The sequence below is a fragment of the Atractosteus spatula genome, chromosome 13 (genome assembly GCF_055471065.1).
Source record: "Atractosteus spatula isolate fAtrSpa1 chromosome 13, fAtrSpa1.hap1, whole genome shotgun sequence".
Classification (NCBI taxonomy): Eukaryota; Metazoa; Chordata; class Actinopteri; order Semionotiformes; family Lepisosteidae; genus Atractosteus; species Atractosteus spatula.
The window spans coordinates 33,930,648-33,947,963 of NC_142718.1; the positions used below are offsets into that span (position 1 = coordinate 33,930,648).

Sequence of the window (17,316 nt, forward strand, 5' to 3'; positions counted from 1 at the left end):
TTGAAAGACCATAAATCATAGCCACAGTGATGTATCACTGTTTAGTGAGTTCGCATTGTAAACTGGAAAACGAGCTACTGCAAAAAAAAAACCTCAACACGTCTGCGTTTACAATAGCTTTGCGAGTATTTAAACGGAACAGTTTAAAGCATACTGTATAAATGTATCTTACTGACTTGCTTTTAAAAGGATATTATCCCACATTGCATTGATATGCGATCGCCTTGTTTGCTGACGCAGTGAAAATGCAACCTGGGATAAGCGCAACCAGAGCGGATGAAGAGAGAGCCCCCGTTCTGTTCTGACATCACCTTCAGTACAGTGTTCCAGACCAAACTGCACTGGGAGCGGCTGGTTTTCATTTACACTTTTTTTTTCTACAGAAAGTGGGAGGAGGGATAAAAAATGGATATGTTCCACGGATCGCTTGAGTTTGTCCCGTCTCTAGCCTAAGTTAGAGCCACAGCTCCTTGCGTGAGCTAGCGGGAAGGTCTAACTTAATTGTTACAACCGTTCCTTTGGCTCGGCTTGGTCTTTCTACCATCTCGTTCTTCAGTTATCCTTCAGGGAGCTGCACCACTATACAGGGAAATAACTGGGAGAATAATGACCTAAAGACAAAAAAAATATATAGAAAGTTTTTTAAATTGTGGAACACAGCAATTTACCTCAGGGTAAGTTAGTGCTTTTCACCGGGTGAATTCTATAGCTCGTTGGTAGTACACAAAAAAAGAAACTATTGCTGTTTGGTTGCAGAATGGTTGCTGTTTGGAAGCAGAAGATTTGGTATTTTTAATATTTTACAAATTGTGCATGGGTGTGTTATATATTTACCTGATTCGGTAAAGTATACAGTTTTTTTTTATTTCACATAAAGTGCTGATGGAATTGTACAGCTTTAGGTTAGTTCTCTTTGAGAGCGCTTCACTGGGTTGTTTGCGCAAATGGTGAGCAGGTCTGTAGGTACCAAGCGATAGATAACTGGTTTCTGAACTGTGCGGCGGTAGTTTGTGTCTTCTGAATACAGTTGGGGCAATAGATAACTGGTCGGTGTTGATTAATGTTTCTGAATAACTGAATGCACGGGGTCTTTAGAAGCATTGATTATGCTGTAATGTAAGACATTGCCAGAAAATATAGAGAACAATTTCAAAACAACACGTAAATAAGTACAGCTAAGAGTGGCTCACATTTTAAAATTTTCAATGCATGAAAAGTGGTGCCAGGTCTCGAATATTTTTTTATATTTAATTTTCTGAAGAACTGATAAACGTTATAGTTATTATATTCATAAACACAGTTTAAGCACCTATTGAAATTTGGAACCGAACGGAAACTTTAAATGTTTCAGATTTTTTTCCCCCTACGCATTTTGTGGATACCTTCTAATTAATCCTCTGCAAAAGAAACCAATCCACCCACTTTTAAAATAGAACTTTGGTACTTTGCAAAGATGTATAATAATATTAATAATAATTGCACTAAGAAACTGAAGCTGTTTTATTTTTGCGAACATCAAAAGTGTCAGAACATTTCAATCATATTTGGTATAACCAATTTGTCAGGATTTTACTTTGCAGTTCCTGCATATAGAATTCTGTATAATCTAGGTTCAGTACATTTACTTCAAAAATAACTGGAAATATACCGAAATGCTTTAAAGCTTTTACAAAGCTTTTAAAGCTACTAACATAAGAGCATCCTTAAATGATTTTAGACAAACTTTGTTGGTTTTCACTGAATGTAGTGCTGACAGTAGAGCTGCCACTCCTTCCTCTGAGGAAGTCTTCGTGGACATAACTCTGGATTTTTATTGAGGTTCAGCAGTTTTATTGAGAATTGAGATACAGCCACTGTAAATTAGACTTGTTTTGAATATATTACTGCCACAGACTGTCCAAGTTTGTGGTGCCTCTCTTTTGTCTCAATTTTCAACACATCAGGTTTTTGCCTAAATTATTAAAAAAGGGCCCTTTTATCCTTAGATGTGAGTTTCAGTTTAGGGTAGTTTTGCTAAAAGAGTACTGTATAACTGCACTGTAATTGAAAAAGAAAGATAATGAAGAAGGATTGCAAGAGGGGTTACGTTTTCTCTGGTATATACTGTAATTCATAATAATTACAGTATATTGAATATAATGTATTTCTGAAGATAGTAAAACTCGAATATCAGTAGCTATTGATTTTTCAATGTGAGTAATAGAGTAATATGGCATGAAAACAACACGTTTCCTTTTGCATTATTTAACAATACTATAGGATAATCTTTTTCTATTAAGAAACAACGTTTTCTAGATGCTCCTGGGCTAGCTCTATGATTTGTCATTCTGCCAGGAAAATAATTTGGAATAAAAAAATGTAAATAGATTTTTTATTCCTTTCTATCTGCAAATTAAATTGAATTTGATCATTTCAGAAAGATCCCGTGTATTCTGTTACATTGTCAACAATTGTTTTTGACCTTTCTTCTTTCACAGTGCTGATTTGCTTTTCCTTGAAGAAATCGACAAGAATTTGGTATATTGCCAAGATCTATCATAACCGCACGCGCACCTAGCTTTAACTTTTTTTTGTTTTAATGAATTTGAGATTTGAACCCTTTCCTAAGTTATTAAGTGCAACATTTGCAATATTTGAACAATATGCAGTAAGTGTTGTGCCAGGATTAGCATCTGTAAAATGTCAGACTCCCTAACATAGACCAGCTGTGGGACTAGCTGAACTGCTTTTTTGTCTCTGTTTTTAACTGATGGGTTCTTTCATCTGTAATGCACATTTTATACCCTTAAATCACAGCATGAAAGGGAAAGAGCAGCTGTTGATTTAAAAAAACATACTTGGAATTTGCAATAAACAAAATAATGTGAGCTTTTGTGATAAGGCAAGGCATTTTTTTCCCTTTTCATTGTTTTGCTAAAGCTTTTTATATGGGGAATCAAAAGGATTTCTGAATTTATCAGCTGAGTTTTCTTAAACTTCATCATACTGGAGTAATGTATTGGTCTTAGTAAGGCAGAGGCTAAGGGGTTGTCTGTCCCAGCAAGTCAATACTAAGTTGATTAAGGTTTGAGACCACAAGAAGAAGCTATTATTGCTCAGGTGGGAGGGTCAGATAGAATGGAATGGCAATCAGAGAAAAGTCATGCAACATAAAGTTCATTTGATCTTTCCCAAAGTTTTGTCTTTCAATTAAATTAGGAAAAATGAGCAAATATTTTCTGAGCTGGTGTCAGATTTTCCTTTTGTGGGTCTAACTGGAGAGTAATAGAGCCTAATATCAAATCCAGGCATACTGCAGCATCTTTAAGAGAATCAGCCTTTGTCTTAGAGATAACATCTATTAGCCCCTAATCTTCCTGTCTTCAAGGAAATGTCTATGGTCTCAGATACATGTTTATCTTAACAAAAAACAAACAAGATCAAGTGCTTGTTTTAAAAGCTTTAAGGGAAGAGTTTATTTACAATTATATTTTTTAGTTTCTTCATGTTTTAGTAGAACATGAACAAAGCAGCATATCATGGGTATTATAGCATGAGGAATTTGGCATGCTAGCCCTTTCTTCAAGGATACTCCGAATCGACATCTTTTAAACATTCTGCAAAGATATGTCCTGTATTTGCATTTGTTGAATCTGCTCGTGCTTAAATTTGCAGAGGTTAGTGTTAGCATTGTCAATTCCATTTAAGGTTTTGTGTCCCTCAGATTAATTTCTTTCTTGAATGTGAGGCTTCTTTCTCACGTTTTTGAGCTCAGATGATTTGACAAAAAATTGTTTTCATAACTTTGGCTCAGAATACTCAGCCTGTTTTTTTTATGATTTCCTGTAGAAAAGTAATGCTTTTTTTCTTTCAAGGCCAAAAATTATTTTGTAAGCTACATTTAGTAATAACTGTGGTTGGTATGTGCTCAATTCAGAAGCCATTGCTAGAGATTTCAAAGACAGTCAAAGCTGATGGGACACATACTGTATTTTGTTTCTCTCTTTTTTCAACCTAGCAACCCTATATATCAAATTTCATGTGATAATTTGTGTTGTGGACTGCCATTGGATTGATATTACATTGATGTTGTCATTATGTTAATTTTAAAGCCTTACAAGAAATAGAAATTACTGTATGAATTCCATATGCACTTATTTCCAGATGGCTCAATGAGGTGGGGGTTGGATGGAGGTTGATTTTGTCTTTATGAGATTTGAACATTAACAATAATGACAAACAGTATTGCTGGGGATTGAAATTGTAGTCTTAAATAGCTATGATTTAAAGCCTTTAATTGAGTGCCTGTGGTCTGTCAGTTTAGAGCTGCAAAGGGGCTTTGATAACTGAGTGGCTTTTATCATTGGATGCTAGACCAACAATTCACAATTTTGGGTGATGTGTCATCAAGGTAAAAGCTTAGTTTTGGACTGCTGCTGGGTGTGAGGAACCCCACTGATTTGCAGGATGCTTTTCTTTTCAAAAGGGGTTGTTGGGGTTGTGTGTTAAGCACTACTCCTTCAATATAGAATTGATTTTTACATCCATTGATTTTATTCTTGACCACACAATTTTATAAGAGCCTTCTTACGCTGGTAAAAAGGTTTAGCAATAGTGGTTTAATGTACAGTTATTAAGAATCCAGACATACACTGTTGGAGAATTATATTATGATATTAATTAATTTTAAAAAAATGTGTGGTAATGTAACAATGTGATTTTGATATACCTGCATATTGCTTATTTAGCATAGTTTATGCAAAATCAACTTTTGAATCTTTTAGACACTGTCATTAAAACAATCTGAATTGTTTTAATTCTAGCTTGTGTGAGAAGTTACGGATCCCTTTCACTCCTTATTTCATGATTGCATGTCATTGCTCCACAATTAGATGGAGGATGAACAGTATTTTGTGGTTAAATAAAAATGCAGAACATATTTTATTACTCAGCTAGTCAACAATGATTGCATGTCATATGAGTTCCTTTCTTATATTTCCTTACCAAAAAAAAATGAATAACACAGGTTATTATATTGTTGTTGAAGAATGGAATTATTAATTATCTCAACTGTATAAATACTATAAATACTTTTAATTATATTATAAATACTCCAGCTACTATAGATATTTAATATAAATACCATAGACACCCATTCGAATCATTACAATTTGGGCTCATAGTAAAACTGAACAGCACTTAATAGTTTTTGGGGAAATTTATGCTTCTGTCAGATTTATAAGTACTTTAGAAAGAGTACTTTCTCCAAGCAAAGGCTGATTTTAGGAAGATAGCAAAGCCACACAAAAAAATGGAATTTCTGAACTTTCACACAGCATTTTAAAACCAAGTATTTTACTGGGGTGTAAACAATATAGCATTATAAAGAAAAAATAAATTATCTTAGAAAATTTATCTTGGAAATTGACTTTATTCAATTTAGATACAAAGTGATGGACTCACAAAAAAGCTGCCTTTTCATTTTATTGTTTACATGTTAGTGCTCCATAGGGAGTTGGAAGAGGGGCAGTATTTTCTGGTTATAAACACAAATCAACAACCATATCTTTCTTAGTACAGTGTTATGTCAAGATAAACACCAGTATTAAATGCATCATGCTTAGCTCTAATTTCAGGCTGCAAATAAAAACAAATGAAACCAGATTTACATATAATCAAAAGTCAAATTCCCAGTTAATCCTGTTTTTGCATTTATTCCACGGTTCAAAATGCATTATATGATCATCCAAACTCTAGCCATCAATCCATTTTCTGAACTCCTGATCCACTACAAGATTGCTGGGAAGCCAGAGCCTATTCTGGCAAAAAGCTGGCACTATCTGAAACCCACCCATCACAGGGCACACACAGATACAATATAAAAACATACACTCACACCAGGGCCAGTTATCCCGGAAGTCAATTCACCTACAAGTATGTTTTTGGACTATGGGAGGAAACTCACTGGAACACAGGGAGAACATACAAAACACCACACAGATAGCACCCCAGGATTCGAACCCAGGTCCCCAGTGCTATAAGGCAGAGATACTAACCACTCACACCGCCCTCTCATCCAAAATCATTGGTTGATTTATCTGCTTGTTTTGGCTTGGTATGGCCATATTCCTGGATGCAAAGAGCTTACCAAGCATCTTGTAGGCACCTTTACAAAGGAAAGCAGGTTTAGGATAGCACTGAGCTAACCTTTGACGTCAAAATCAGAGCTGTTATTCAGTATTTTATTTTTCCTTACCAAAAGAATAATTTTAGAACTAGAAGGTCACTAGATGGCGCTGCATCTCATTGCTAGAGGACCCTGATTTGATCAGAAACAGATGGCTTCTCTGACCGCAGTGACAGCACACAGCCCATAATTTTAAAACTAAACTTAACCTTTGGAAGCTTGGTTTTATTTGAAATTTAAACACTCTTATATAGCAACCATTGTGAAATGATATGCATTGTTTTACGCTTTAACTATAACTATTCTGGCATGCCCTAAATATTTGTATACATGCTAGCACATTAAATCCAGTACCTGAAGGTAAATAGTAAACAATACAGTATAAATCAGAAAGTTATAGCAAATCAATGTAAAGTCCAAAATGTCATTCTTTTCATTATTTTCTTTCCATATGATTTTTGATGCATATGTTCAAAATATTTTCATGGCTGATGGGTTCTGAACAACCTTTTCAGTGTATAAAAAGATGTGGACCTGAAACATGGTCTTCATTTCAGCCCTCAGGGCCACAGACTAGTGTTTCAATAAAAAGGAACACTTCTTGAAAACAGTAGAACAGCTTTCCTCCAAATTGCATAACCAAGGAACATCCCTGCTTTTTGCAAGCAGATGCTTTTCTAAACACACTTGCTAGATATATCACATCATGAATGGCTATGAGGAGAGTACTGGTTAAATACTGTACATTGTAAATAAGTGAGGCCTATTTGTTCTTTGCCTGCATTTTTCGTTATATGGACATTTTATTGTTATTTCTAAACATTGATCTCAATACATTTATTCTCCTGCTTAATCTATAGGGGATAGCTTGGCTCACTTGAGGTAAACTGTTTATACTGTAGGCTTCTGTGTATATTGATGCCAGAACAGTGTGTGAGGGCATCTGTAACTGTGAATTTCCCTGGAGTTATAATTATTTTGTTTGGCTAGTTTTACTGTATGTTAATATAGAGTTTTATGGATACCTTCCCACAACATAACATGGTGCCAGTTGCTGCAGTGCTAGAAACACGTTTTAATTTAATTTGTAATAAAATGAGCAACAGCTTTCTTGTCCAGATTATTTGAAAGAACAGACCAAGTGGGTATTGTTCTGCTTCATTAGTGTGTTTACAGTTAATTTATGTCTAGTTTGTGGCTTGTTTACAATGGAAACAAAACCACGGTTTCTCGACCTCCAGACCATATTATTTATTAAGGTATAGTTTCTACATGTTTGTGCTTTATATGTTAATATATAAAGAATATTTTTTTCTCATTTTGTAATGATCATTTGATGATTTATTTTCAAAAACAGTGGTTAGAAATGGTCATCTTGAGTCAGCCATCAGATTATTTGCTCTTCCTTTGGTTAATAAGAACTTAAAAAAGCACAAATGACAATAGGGTATCCAATATGTCTGAACAACATTACCAGATATGTCCTTTCCAAAAAACCTACTCCATTTAACTACTAGTCTGTTGCTATTGGAATGCTGTCACTCTCTACTTAGAGCCTTTCCCCAAATCTGCAGTCTCCCCCTCTTCTCTTGTACAACTTTGCTGTGCACCCTGACCTCTTGGACTCTCTTCTTCCATTCCCCTCTTCTACTTTCCAATTGTAAATAAGTGAGGCCTATTTGTTCTTTGCCTGCATGTTTCGCTAGATGGACGTCTTATTGTAATTTCTAAACATTGATCTCAATACACTTATTCTCCTGCTTAATCTATAGGGGATAGCCTGGCTCACTTGAGGTAGAGTAGAAGAGTAGAAGAGGGGAAGAGGGAAATGGGAGAAAAGAGGCCAAGAGGTCATCAGTTTCCCTTCGGGATCGATAAAGTCTTATCTGTCTATCTCCACTGGCTCCCTCTAGGCACACATCCAGTTCATGATTCCTTTCCTTTCTCTCTTTCCATGGCTTTGGGCCAATGTCCAATTGCCTGATTCTCTTTAAGCTCCTTCCAGATCTCTCTGATGTTCTCCTCTACTGTGGTTTGTGGTAAAATGTGTCCTGTCAGCCTTGATCCCAGCAGTTGTCCCTGCTCAGTGTCTACTGGAGAATTATCTTTCTGTAAATTTGTGCTTAATTATAGTTAATTTTATTATTTTTAATCATATTACCATGCTTTGCATCTGATATACAGTATTTCATGTACTATATGTCTTCTATAGGTTGTGATGCACTGTATCTATTCTTCTATAGGTTCATTATAGCACTCTGCTTATTGCGTGGTACAGGTTATAATTACCTGTGAAATTGTACATTGTAAAGACTGTGATTATTTTATATTAATCATAATGGAAAAAGGCTGAGCCATATAAACTAGAACAGCGTAAGAGAATTTCATTTGCTGCTGGTGAAAAACTTACAATTAAAGGGAATTTAATTAGAAATATGTCAGCTTAACTGAAAGTCTGTAAAACAGATGGGGGAGACCTTGTGCTTCAGTATGTTCACTGGGACAGTAAGACTTTTTAAAGATGTTTGTGGTTCAGAATTTTTTTTTGTGGCAGCCTCTTTTGAAATTGTTTACTTAAATACAAACAGGAAATCCATTCATTCTTTTTTGCAGAATCCTACTGGTCTTCAAGTCATGCTGTAGTCATGGTTATTACCCACTGTTAACATACTGTATTTAGAAAGGTTTATTGTTTTGTCTGCCTAATTGTCTTCAAGAATTCGCTCTAACCAGTAAACACAGTTTATATAATATCATCTCTGACTGTTCAGTGATTATTTCTCTGATAGCACCAGTGTGTGTGGAGTCACAGCTGATGCACGAAAAATCAAAGATTTTTGTTTCTGTCTTAGGACAACATAGGAAAACCCAGTAGGAACAGATACAGTACATTCTGGTGTAATGGGGTGGCAATAAAAATATATCTAAGCTTTTCCAAAATCCTTAAGTAGCTAGTTTGTCAATCATGCAGTTGATCATCAAAATAGACACAATATATCGCTGTTAGAAGAAATACCCTAGTTTCTGATAAAACTGAGAATTAATGAGAATCTTTTTAAAATAACTTGCTGTCAATAAGAGTTATTTTCTTATATTTTGGAATATACCGTAAATAATTGGTGCCATCGAAGGCTTAAGTATATCAATACTGCCAAAAGTCCAAAAATGAATATGGTCCCATTTCAAGTAATAAAAAGTAATAGCATATTGCTGTCCCTTTTATTACAAAATTTGTACGGTTAAAGGTATACATTTATACATATACATATATATTGGTTTATAATTTCTTTGGAATTTGTCTAATTAACCATACTATGTCCCATGGTACTTGGGACTGGTCATTGACCAGTCATTGACAGAAACCTAAAATGGAACAAATGTTGTGACAAGATCTAAAAAACAGGCCAACAGAGACTCTTCTTTCTTAGAAAACTCAGGTACTGTACTTTAAGGTGGATAAAACTATTCTTATACTTTTCTACAAATCATTAATTGAGAGTGTCTTAACATACTGCTTCACATGTTGGTTTGGCAACATAAGTACCAGTAATTGTAATAGGCTGGGTAAATTAGTGAATATAATTGCAAAATATTCAGGAATAATCAAATCAATTTAAGGTATCCTTTACAAACAGAGGGTGACTAAGAAAGCCAAAAGCATCAGGGAGTGTGTGTCTCACCCCCTCCATTGTGAATTCACACTTCTCCCATCTGGGAGACGCCTCTGTGCCCCCAGGTGTAAAACCAACAGACTCAGGAAATCTTTCATCCCCACTGCAATCACTTTTAAACAATGCAAAGTAACTACAGTACCTTGTCTCTTGTTTCTTTTTCCTGTAACACTGCTGTATTCTCTTCCCTTTTGATGATGTGTATTTGTCATTGTGTTGTGTTTGACTGTGCCGTAAAACAAAATTCCCCTAGGGGACAATAAAGCTTGAATTGAAGTGGTAATTTAACCATTTTTGGTAAATGATCTTTTAATAATACAATATTATTTCAGAAGCAAACAATTTACTTCAATAAATTGTGCAGACGATAACGAAATAGTTGCAAAGCATTAAAAAACCTGTATCATAGTACTGTACTGTACTGTACTGTAGCTAGTTACATGTACTGTAGCTATAGATGTACAATATATAGAGTAACTAGTTCTATTAATTCAGACATGGACAGCTGCTCTGACAAATGAAACAAATTAAAAGCATAGTGTTTGAAAGCCCGAGAATATGTAGTTCTTAAAGACAACCTGTGTCCACTTTTGGGAAGACACTCCAACATTTGGATTATGCCGAGATGCTATGGAATAAGACTTTCTAATGGTTAAAACAGTAACTGAGTTAAAATTATGAACCCAATAAGAAGTATTGTCCTTATAACAATGATTAGACTTAAGTATATATGTGCTTTTTTATTTACTGTGTTTCTAGGTCACTGATATCCAGTGCTTTGATAGAAAATGAGGAAACATCGGTACATGTCATTGTTAGCCCTCTTGGGTCTTCTGTTCTCAGGCTTGCACTCCATCATCGAAGCTCAGGATGGTGAGTTCATGTAATGTGATTTAATGCATTGGTATAATCTTTTTTTTTGCAGGTCTGTAGGTGTTAGTACAAAAACCTGCTAAAAAATCTGTTGTCATTCGTATCTGTGCATACAAAAACCAGTTGTTGTAACAGCACTAAAAAACCCCGATCTTCAATGCAGTGGAAAAGCAGCAGTTTTCAACCTTTCTATTTTATTTTGCTACATCCTTACTTTTTGAATTGTATTAATGTTTTCATAACAAATAGCTGGGGGGAAGTATTATTATTATTATGAATGAATTAGTATTACTGTACAGTATTGCAGGCACGAAACCCATATATTTTGGCAAACTAAATTCACAAATTTGAATGAAAACTGAGTCACTGCATCATGCTTTACAGGTTTTTCAGCAATGCTGTTATACAAAACTGTGTTTTTATATAGTACAGTAGGTCTGTATGTGGAATTTTATCTAGTTTGGCATGTTTTATCTAAATGGTAAGAATCAACATAAAGAACACAGTATTCAATACCATAGGTGATTAAATATGAGTTTCCTTATGTTTGTGTTATAAGTTGTTTTGTTTTTGTGTCTAGTAAGGCTGATCCAAATATCAGCAATTTGATGATGAGAAAAAGTTAGTTCTATTGTCTAGCAAAGTCCAGTTATAGACTCACAGAGAATAATAAATGTCAAGTACAGTTTGGAGTGGAGGAGGATCTAAGATGCAAGTTATATTTTAAAGTAACCATTACAAATATGGTGTATTAAGAGCTATGCCTTACTTTTTTTCCTACAGACCATTATCTCTCAACTCATACTATAGCAATATATTGAATAGAAAGCAGACTAACTTTGTATATTATGTACTGTATATCAACATTTGCTTTAAATGCAATAGTTATATTAGCACCAGCTGTACAAATGCACCTACTGTATCTGGTTCTTGAAAATAGAGAAATGTCAGTACAAAGAAAATATGAAAACATTAGATAGCTTCATACAAGCAGCTCATTGGCATGACCGCATAAGTAAATGATTATATGAGCAGCTCCTTTGTGATAATGTAAATATGATGGAGTGCTGAATTTTAAATTGTATTTTTATTATGCTTGTGCTCTAAGTTCTCTGAGAGTGCTGTGGAGACGTAGAGCTAGTTTTAAATTAATTTTGCTAATAATTAAATGTTTAAATATAACAAAAAATAACAAGCTATATATTTAAAGGATTAAAACAAAAATTATTAGGGTTAAAACAACTGTACTATGCAGTACAACAGTAATTCATCCAATTCTATAAATCAAAATGTAGTTGTCATTATATCTGGGAAAGGCGAAATTATCTTATATCTCATTATAATTATCTTATATACAATTATCTTCTTATATAACAGTGCAATTATGTGCTGCCAGCAAAAAAGCTTAATTTCTGGGCTGATATTGTCTTGAGTATGTCATAAAAATATTATTTTTTCATAAAGTTTTATACACATTATAATTGGTCTTGCACCACCACATGTAATGGTTTCTTTAAAAAAAAATAAGGAATTAAGTCATTGAGGAATCTGTGCTCTCTATAATGCCAAAACTGGGCTTGCCGTCCGTTTGCTTAGTCCTCAACTGGTTTTCTTTCTTGAAGATGCCAGAAAAGGTGTGGCTGCAGATATATTCTTTCTAGTGGATTCGTCTTGGAGCATTGGAAAAGAAAATTTTCAGTACGTCAGAGAGTTTCTTTACGGTGTGGTGCAGGCTTTAATCAAAGGGGATGACGCCTTTAATTTCGCCCTGGTGCAGTACAGTGGCTCCCCCAAAACTGAGTTCCTATTAAACACGTACGCCACAAAGCAGGACATTCTCTTCCACATATGGAGTATGCCTTATCTGGGGGGCGGTACGCGAACCGGCCTGGGTCTGGAGTATCTGATTAAGAAGCACCTGACTGAGGCGGCTGGCAGCAGGGCCAGCGAAGGCGTGCCACAGATCGTTATCGTTCTGACCGACGGGCGTTCCCAGGACGATGTCATACCGCCGTCGGCAGTCCTCAAATTGGCCAACGTTGACATGTTTGCCGTGGGAGTGCAGCATGCTGTGGAGTGGGAACTCAAGGAGATTGCTAGCAAGCCCTTTGACACTCATGTGTACAATGTAGACACTTTTTCTGCCCTGCATGGCATAGTACAAGAATTAGTCGGCAATGTCTATGCAGCTGCAGCTTCCCCTGCGCTGGCTGAAGCCAAAGGAGTAATTAAAGATGTGACAGGTAATGGCTAGCTGTCAGTGCTGTGGCATTACCATACTAATTGTTTTTTTTTAAAGTCTATTAACTCAAAAGCATAACACAATGAATAATAATCATTCATTTACCATTCACTTGCTATTAACCTCACTATGTTTTTTTATCATTTTTCTGCCATCATAATGATCATCCATATTTGCGCATGTGATTCATCTTAGTCTCTGTTTTTATATATTTTATACGGCGATTCGATTGTACAATTTTGAATCTGTTGCATCACATCTGTTTTCTTTGCTGATGTACAATTCAATGAGCTCCCATCTCTTAATCTTCAAGGTAACTCATTATGTATTTCATTGGTGAATGAAAATAGATGTTGAACACAGATATGTTTGTGGACATAACAAATTGAAACAAGTGGTAGGCTGTAAATTTATTGTATATCCATGTGGCTAGTCATGATAGCAAACACATGTCTATATAAAAAGTGGATGGAAATTTACAGGAAAAATAAAAAAAACTACAGTAATTTAAGTTCAGGTTGATACACTGCCCAGGTCTATAAAGTTCCTCTAATTACATTTGTTTACAATTGTATGGAGTAAGTCAAATTTCCTGTGGAAAAAATGCAACTTTCTGCCCACCTTTACATTAGGAGTCCAGACCTCTAGTGTAATATTTTTTTAAATACTGCCATACATCATATTCCATGTGATTGTTTAGTGTTATGTTTAATTAAATAGTTTAGCAGTCCTACACAAAATGTAAGAATTACTTATGCAAAACAGATGGGGGCCCAACATATACAGTAATATGAACATGAAAGCGTTAAATTTCTCAAAACGTTCTCAACCTGACAGTACGGTATGCAAAAGATTACTTACTTCTGGTCTCCAGGGATTAAGACCTCATGTTCATTGCCTTTTAACTGTGTCTAACCTTCCACTGCAGCTAATATGTTTCAGTGTTATATGTCTTGTGTGTAATCACCAGCTTTTTCATACGTGTAGAATAAAATGTGTGTATTGTTTGGTTTTTTAAACAGTGATGAACAATTTGGTCCGTCCTTGGTCTGCTTCCAACTTATATTTTGTACAGAAATACATAAGATGTAAATTTTAAATTGAACATACTTTACCAAAATCAAGTGCAGAAAGACATGAATAAGCAATGTCATGCACTATGATTCAACACTATATAAAGACATATAAACTATCAGTGTGTGACTACCACTGTTAATTAAGCAGTTTAAGTAAAAGAAAAATATGTTAACAGGCTCTTTTATAATTTTATTTTAAATTGGCCTTTAAAAAACAATTTTCTCTGTTATACCTTTTTATCATGAAATATAAAAATACATTTCATACTTTCTTTTGAGTGTGGCATACATACTGCCACAGTTTTCTGGCAACAAGGATGATAAATTGAGTCATGACTGGTCATTTGATCACTGGGTTCAGTAACATGGGTCTGCATTGTCTAATTGAATTATAGAGGTTGGAGAGTCTATCTAAATCCGCCATAAATGTTTTGCTGACGTTTTAATGTTATCAGATGGTAATTTTATTTTGATGAGAAATTATACAATACGTTTCACAGAATTACAGCATTTTCCATTGTCGTTGCAAACATCTATACTATGCGTTTCCAAATACATACTGTAAGTACATTCCAATTATACCATACAAAATATATGACAATGACATTTTAAATTCTTATGTTTAATCTGATGGGTATGTTTGTTTTTTTTGCATGTTTTATACATTGCATTATAGTTTGTACCCACACTTTTTTTCTGAATAAGCAATTGCTCATCAATTTGGTATGTTGCTGCAACCCCTATACTGCACAGTGAGGATGAAGAACTATATGCACACTCCTCAAACACAACCACCTGTCATTTATTTAGAGTATCATCAGGCTATGAGCTTCACAGTGCCTTATGAGATAGTCACAATCCATTGGATGAACAATATCTCTCTCTTAAATGGCATTTCAAACAAACAGGCACCTGGCAGGGCCCAAAACCTTTTATTCCGCTGCAAGCACAGTAAACCCTAGACAACTACTGCTCATGCAACTTCATCCCTAGTGGCTGCCAACTTCATGTGTGCCATTGCAGCTGGGGAAATATCTGTTACAGACCACTAAAGGACTGTGGGTTGGATCCAGCCCCATCTAGGCTGTAAGGCTCAACCTGTGAAAATGAGCACCAGAAATGGTGGAAACACTTTTTTGTGATATTGTTTATAGCCAACACAATATCTGAAAAAAGGCCTCTGATATCCATTCTTTTAAAATGCATTACTTTAACAGTAAGAGTTTTTGCTTGAGACAAAAATGCATTATGTCCTTATTTACTTCCCAAACCTCAATTCAATTACAATGCAGAATAATGTGCTTATTAAATGATGTTTGATGATTCATTTTGTTTCTTGTTGATTATCACAGAAACATGACATTATGTGGCTGCATGTGATCTCTTTTTTTAACGCTTTCACATTTTGCATTTTTCTGTTTGTTTTTTCTCTCCTTAAAGCACAAGAGTCGGCTGACCTTATATTCTTAATTGACGGATCAGAGAACGTTGGAGCTGCCAACTTTCCAAGTGTCCGTGATTTGGTTCTAAATATCATTGAAAACCTTGATGTGGGAAGTGATGCAGTAAGAATTGCTGTGGTTCAGTATAGCAAAGATGTCCAGATTATGTTCTATTTAAATAGTTATGACACCAAATCGGACATTCTGGACGCTGTGAAGGGGCTTAGCTTCAAAGGTGGAAATGAAGCTAACCTGGGGGCAGCTGTTGAAAGTGTGGTCCAAAACATATTCACACCTGAAGCAGGTAGCAGGGCTGAGGAAGGCGTGCCGCAGGCTCTAGTGATTATCAGCGCTGGGCCACCCAGCGATGATGTCATTGAGGCAGAAAAAGCCTTAAAGCAAGCTAGTATTATCACATTTGGCATTGGGGCTGGGGGAGAAGGTGAAGCAGAGCTTGAGAATCTTGCCACGGACAGAAGCTTTGTATTCTCAGCCCCAAGTTTCAGTACTATTGGTGAACTGCGGGATCAGCTGTTGCCATACATTAATGGGGTGGCTCAACGAACCATTGTTTTACAGTCCGAGATTATAGAAGGTATGTAAATAAAAACTGTGGTCAGGTAAAAGCAAACAACTAAAGATGTAAATCTGAATACAAGCCTTTCTAATGTGTTAAACTTGACTTCATTTATCACAGGGTGGATCTACTATGCCTGTGCACTTTAGTGAATTAGCACCTGTTCTAATTATTCCACAGTTTATTTTCTGATATATCATACAATATCAGTGAGAGCTTAAATTAAATGTTTTATTCAGAGAAATAAAAGCTGGTTTCTCCTATTAGCCTCTGTGGTTATTGGCATCTTGTGAAATTGGTGAAATGAAGATGGCCGCACCAGGGAGCCTTAGTTGGGCAGTTATTCGTCCATTGTACGAATAAATGCAGCTGAACTGTGTCTTTGCCAGTTTCATTTACCTTAGTTTAGACTTCTAATTCCAGTGCCAAAAAAAGGTTTGACCAGCTTGACCCAAAAGGATGAGCTTGTAACATAAATTTCACTCAGTTCACACAGAATGTCTGGGCATCCAGATGAAATTAAGTGCCTTATGAAACAATATGTTTCTTAATTTTTTTATGTTGCCATTTAAAAAAAGTAAATATTTAAAATGTTATTTTCTCTAGTAGTCTTTAGCAATTTATGTGGTCATCGATATATACTTCTCAGTATAGATAACTTACAAGATAATGTACTGATGACATAATCAACTTTAATGGAATGACAGTTTAAAGATTACAAAGGCCAATTTTAAATTTTGTTTTTGCCTTTGTAATGTAGTAGTAGTTTTTGTTTACAGTACAGAACTTACTACAAAGGTAGTATTTCAAAGTAAAAGTTGAGGTGGTATTAATATGAAGAGTTTTTTGCTAAATAGTCAAGTTCTCTAGAATGAGAGTTTAAGAAGGGTTGGATGCAGAGAATATCAGTCCTTACTGAAAATGAATAGTTTTTCATCTACCTTTCTTTTTTTTGCCCTAGTTTTGGTTACATGTTTCTTGACTTCATGTCCTATATCAGTGTTGTGTTTGTACAGAGATAAATGTGTATATTTAGAACAATATTGCATAATTAAATTCATTCTGTATTAATGAAATTCTGATAGCAGTTATGTGTATTTGTATTATTTTGCAGAATCACAAAATAGCAATAGTTTCTTTAGCAAATTAGAAACTTAAAAAGCAATTATAAGGGCTTAAAAAGCAATTATTAAACTTTAATTTTATCATTAATTGTATCTCAGAAATAAGTGAATGATATAGTCTTTTGCACATAAAGAATACAGTGGC

General features: G+C 35.1%; 1 protein-coding gene across 1 annotated transcript in view; it reads left to right on the top strand.

The window, feature by feature from the left end:
* Positions 1–334: 334 nt before the first annotated feature.
* The window catches only part of LOC148822253 (uncharacterized), a 123,451-nt gene continuing 106,469 nt past the window's right edge, over positions 335–17,316 (top strand). Inside the window, 4 exon segments of the mRNA XM_088930344.1 lie at positions 335–674; positions 10,597–10,710; positions 12,333–12,953; positions 15,469–16,065. Of these exon segments, the coding sequence (XP_088786470.1) occupies positions 10,626–10,710; positions 12,333–12,953; positions 15,469–16,065 (1,303 nt within the window). The 5' untranslated portion in view covers positions 335–674; positions 10,597–10,625.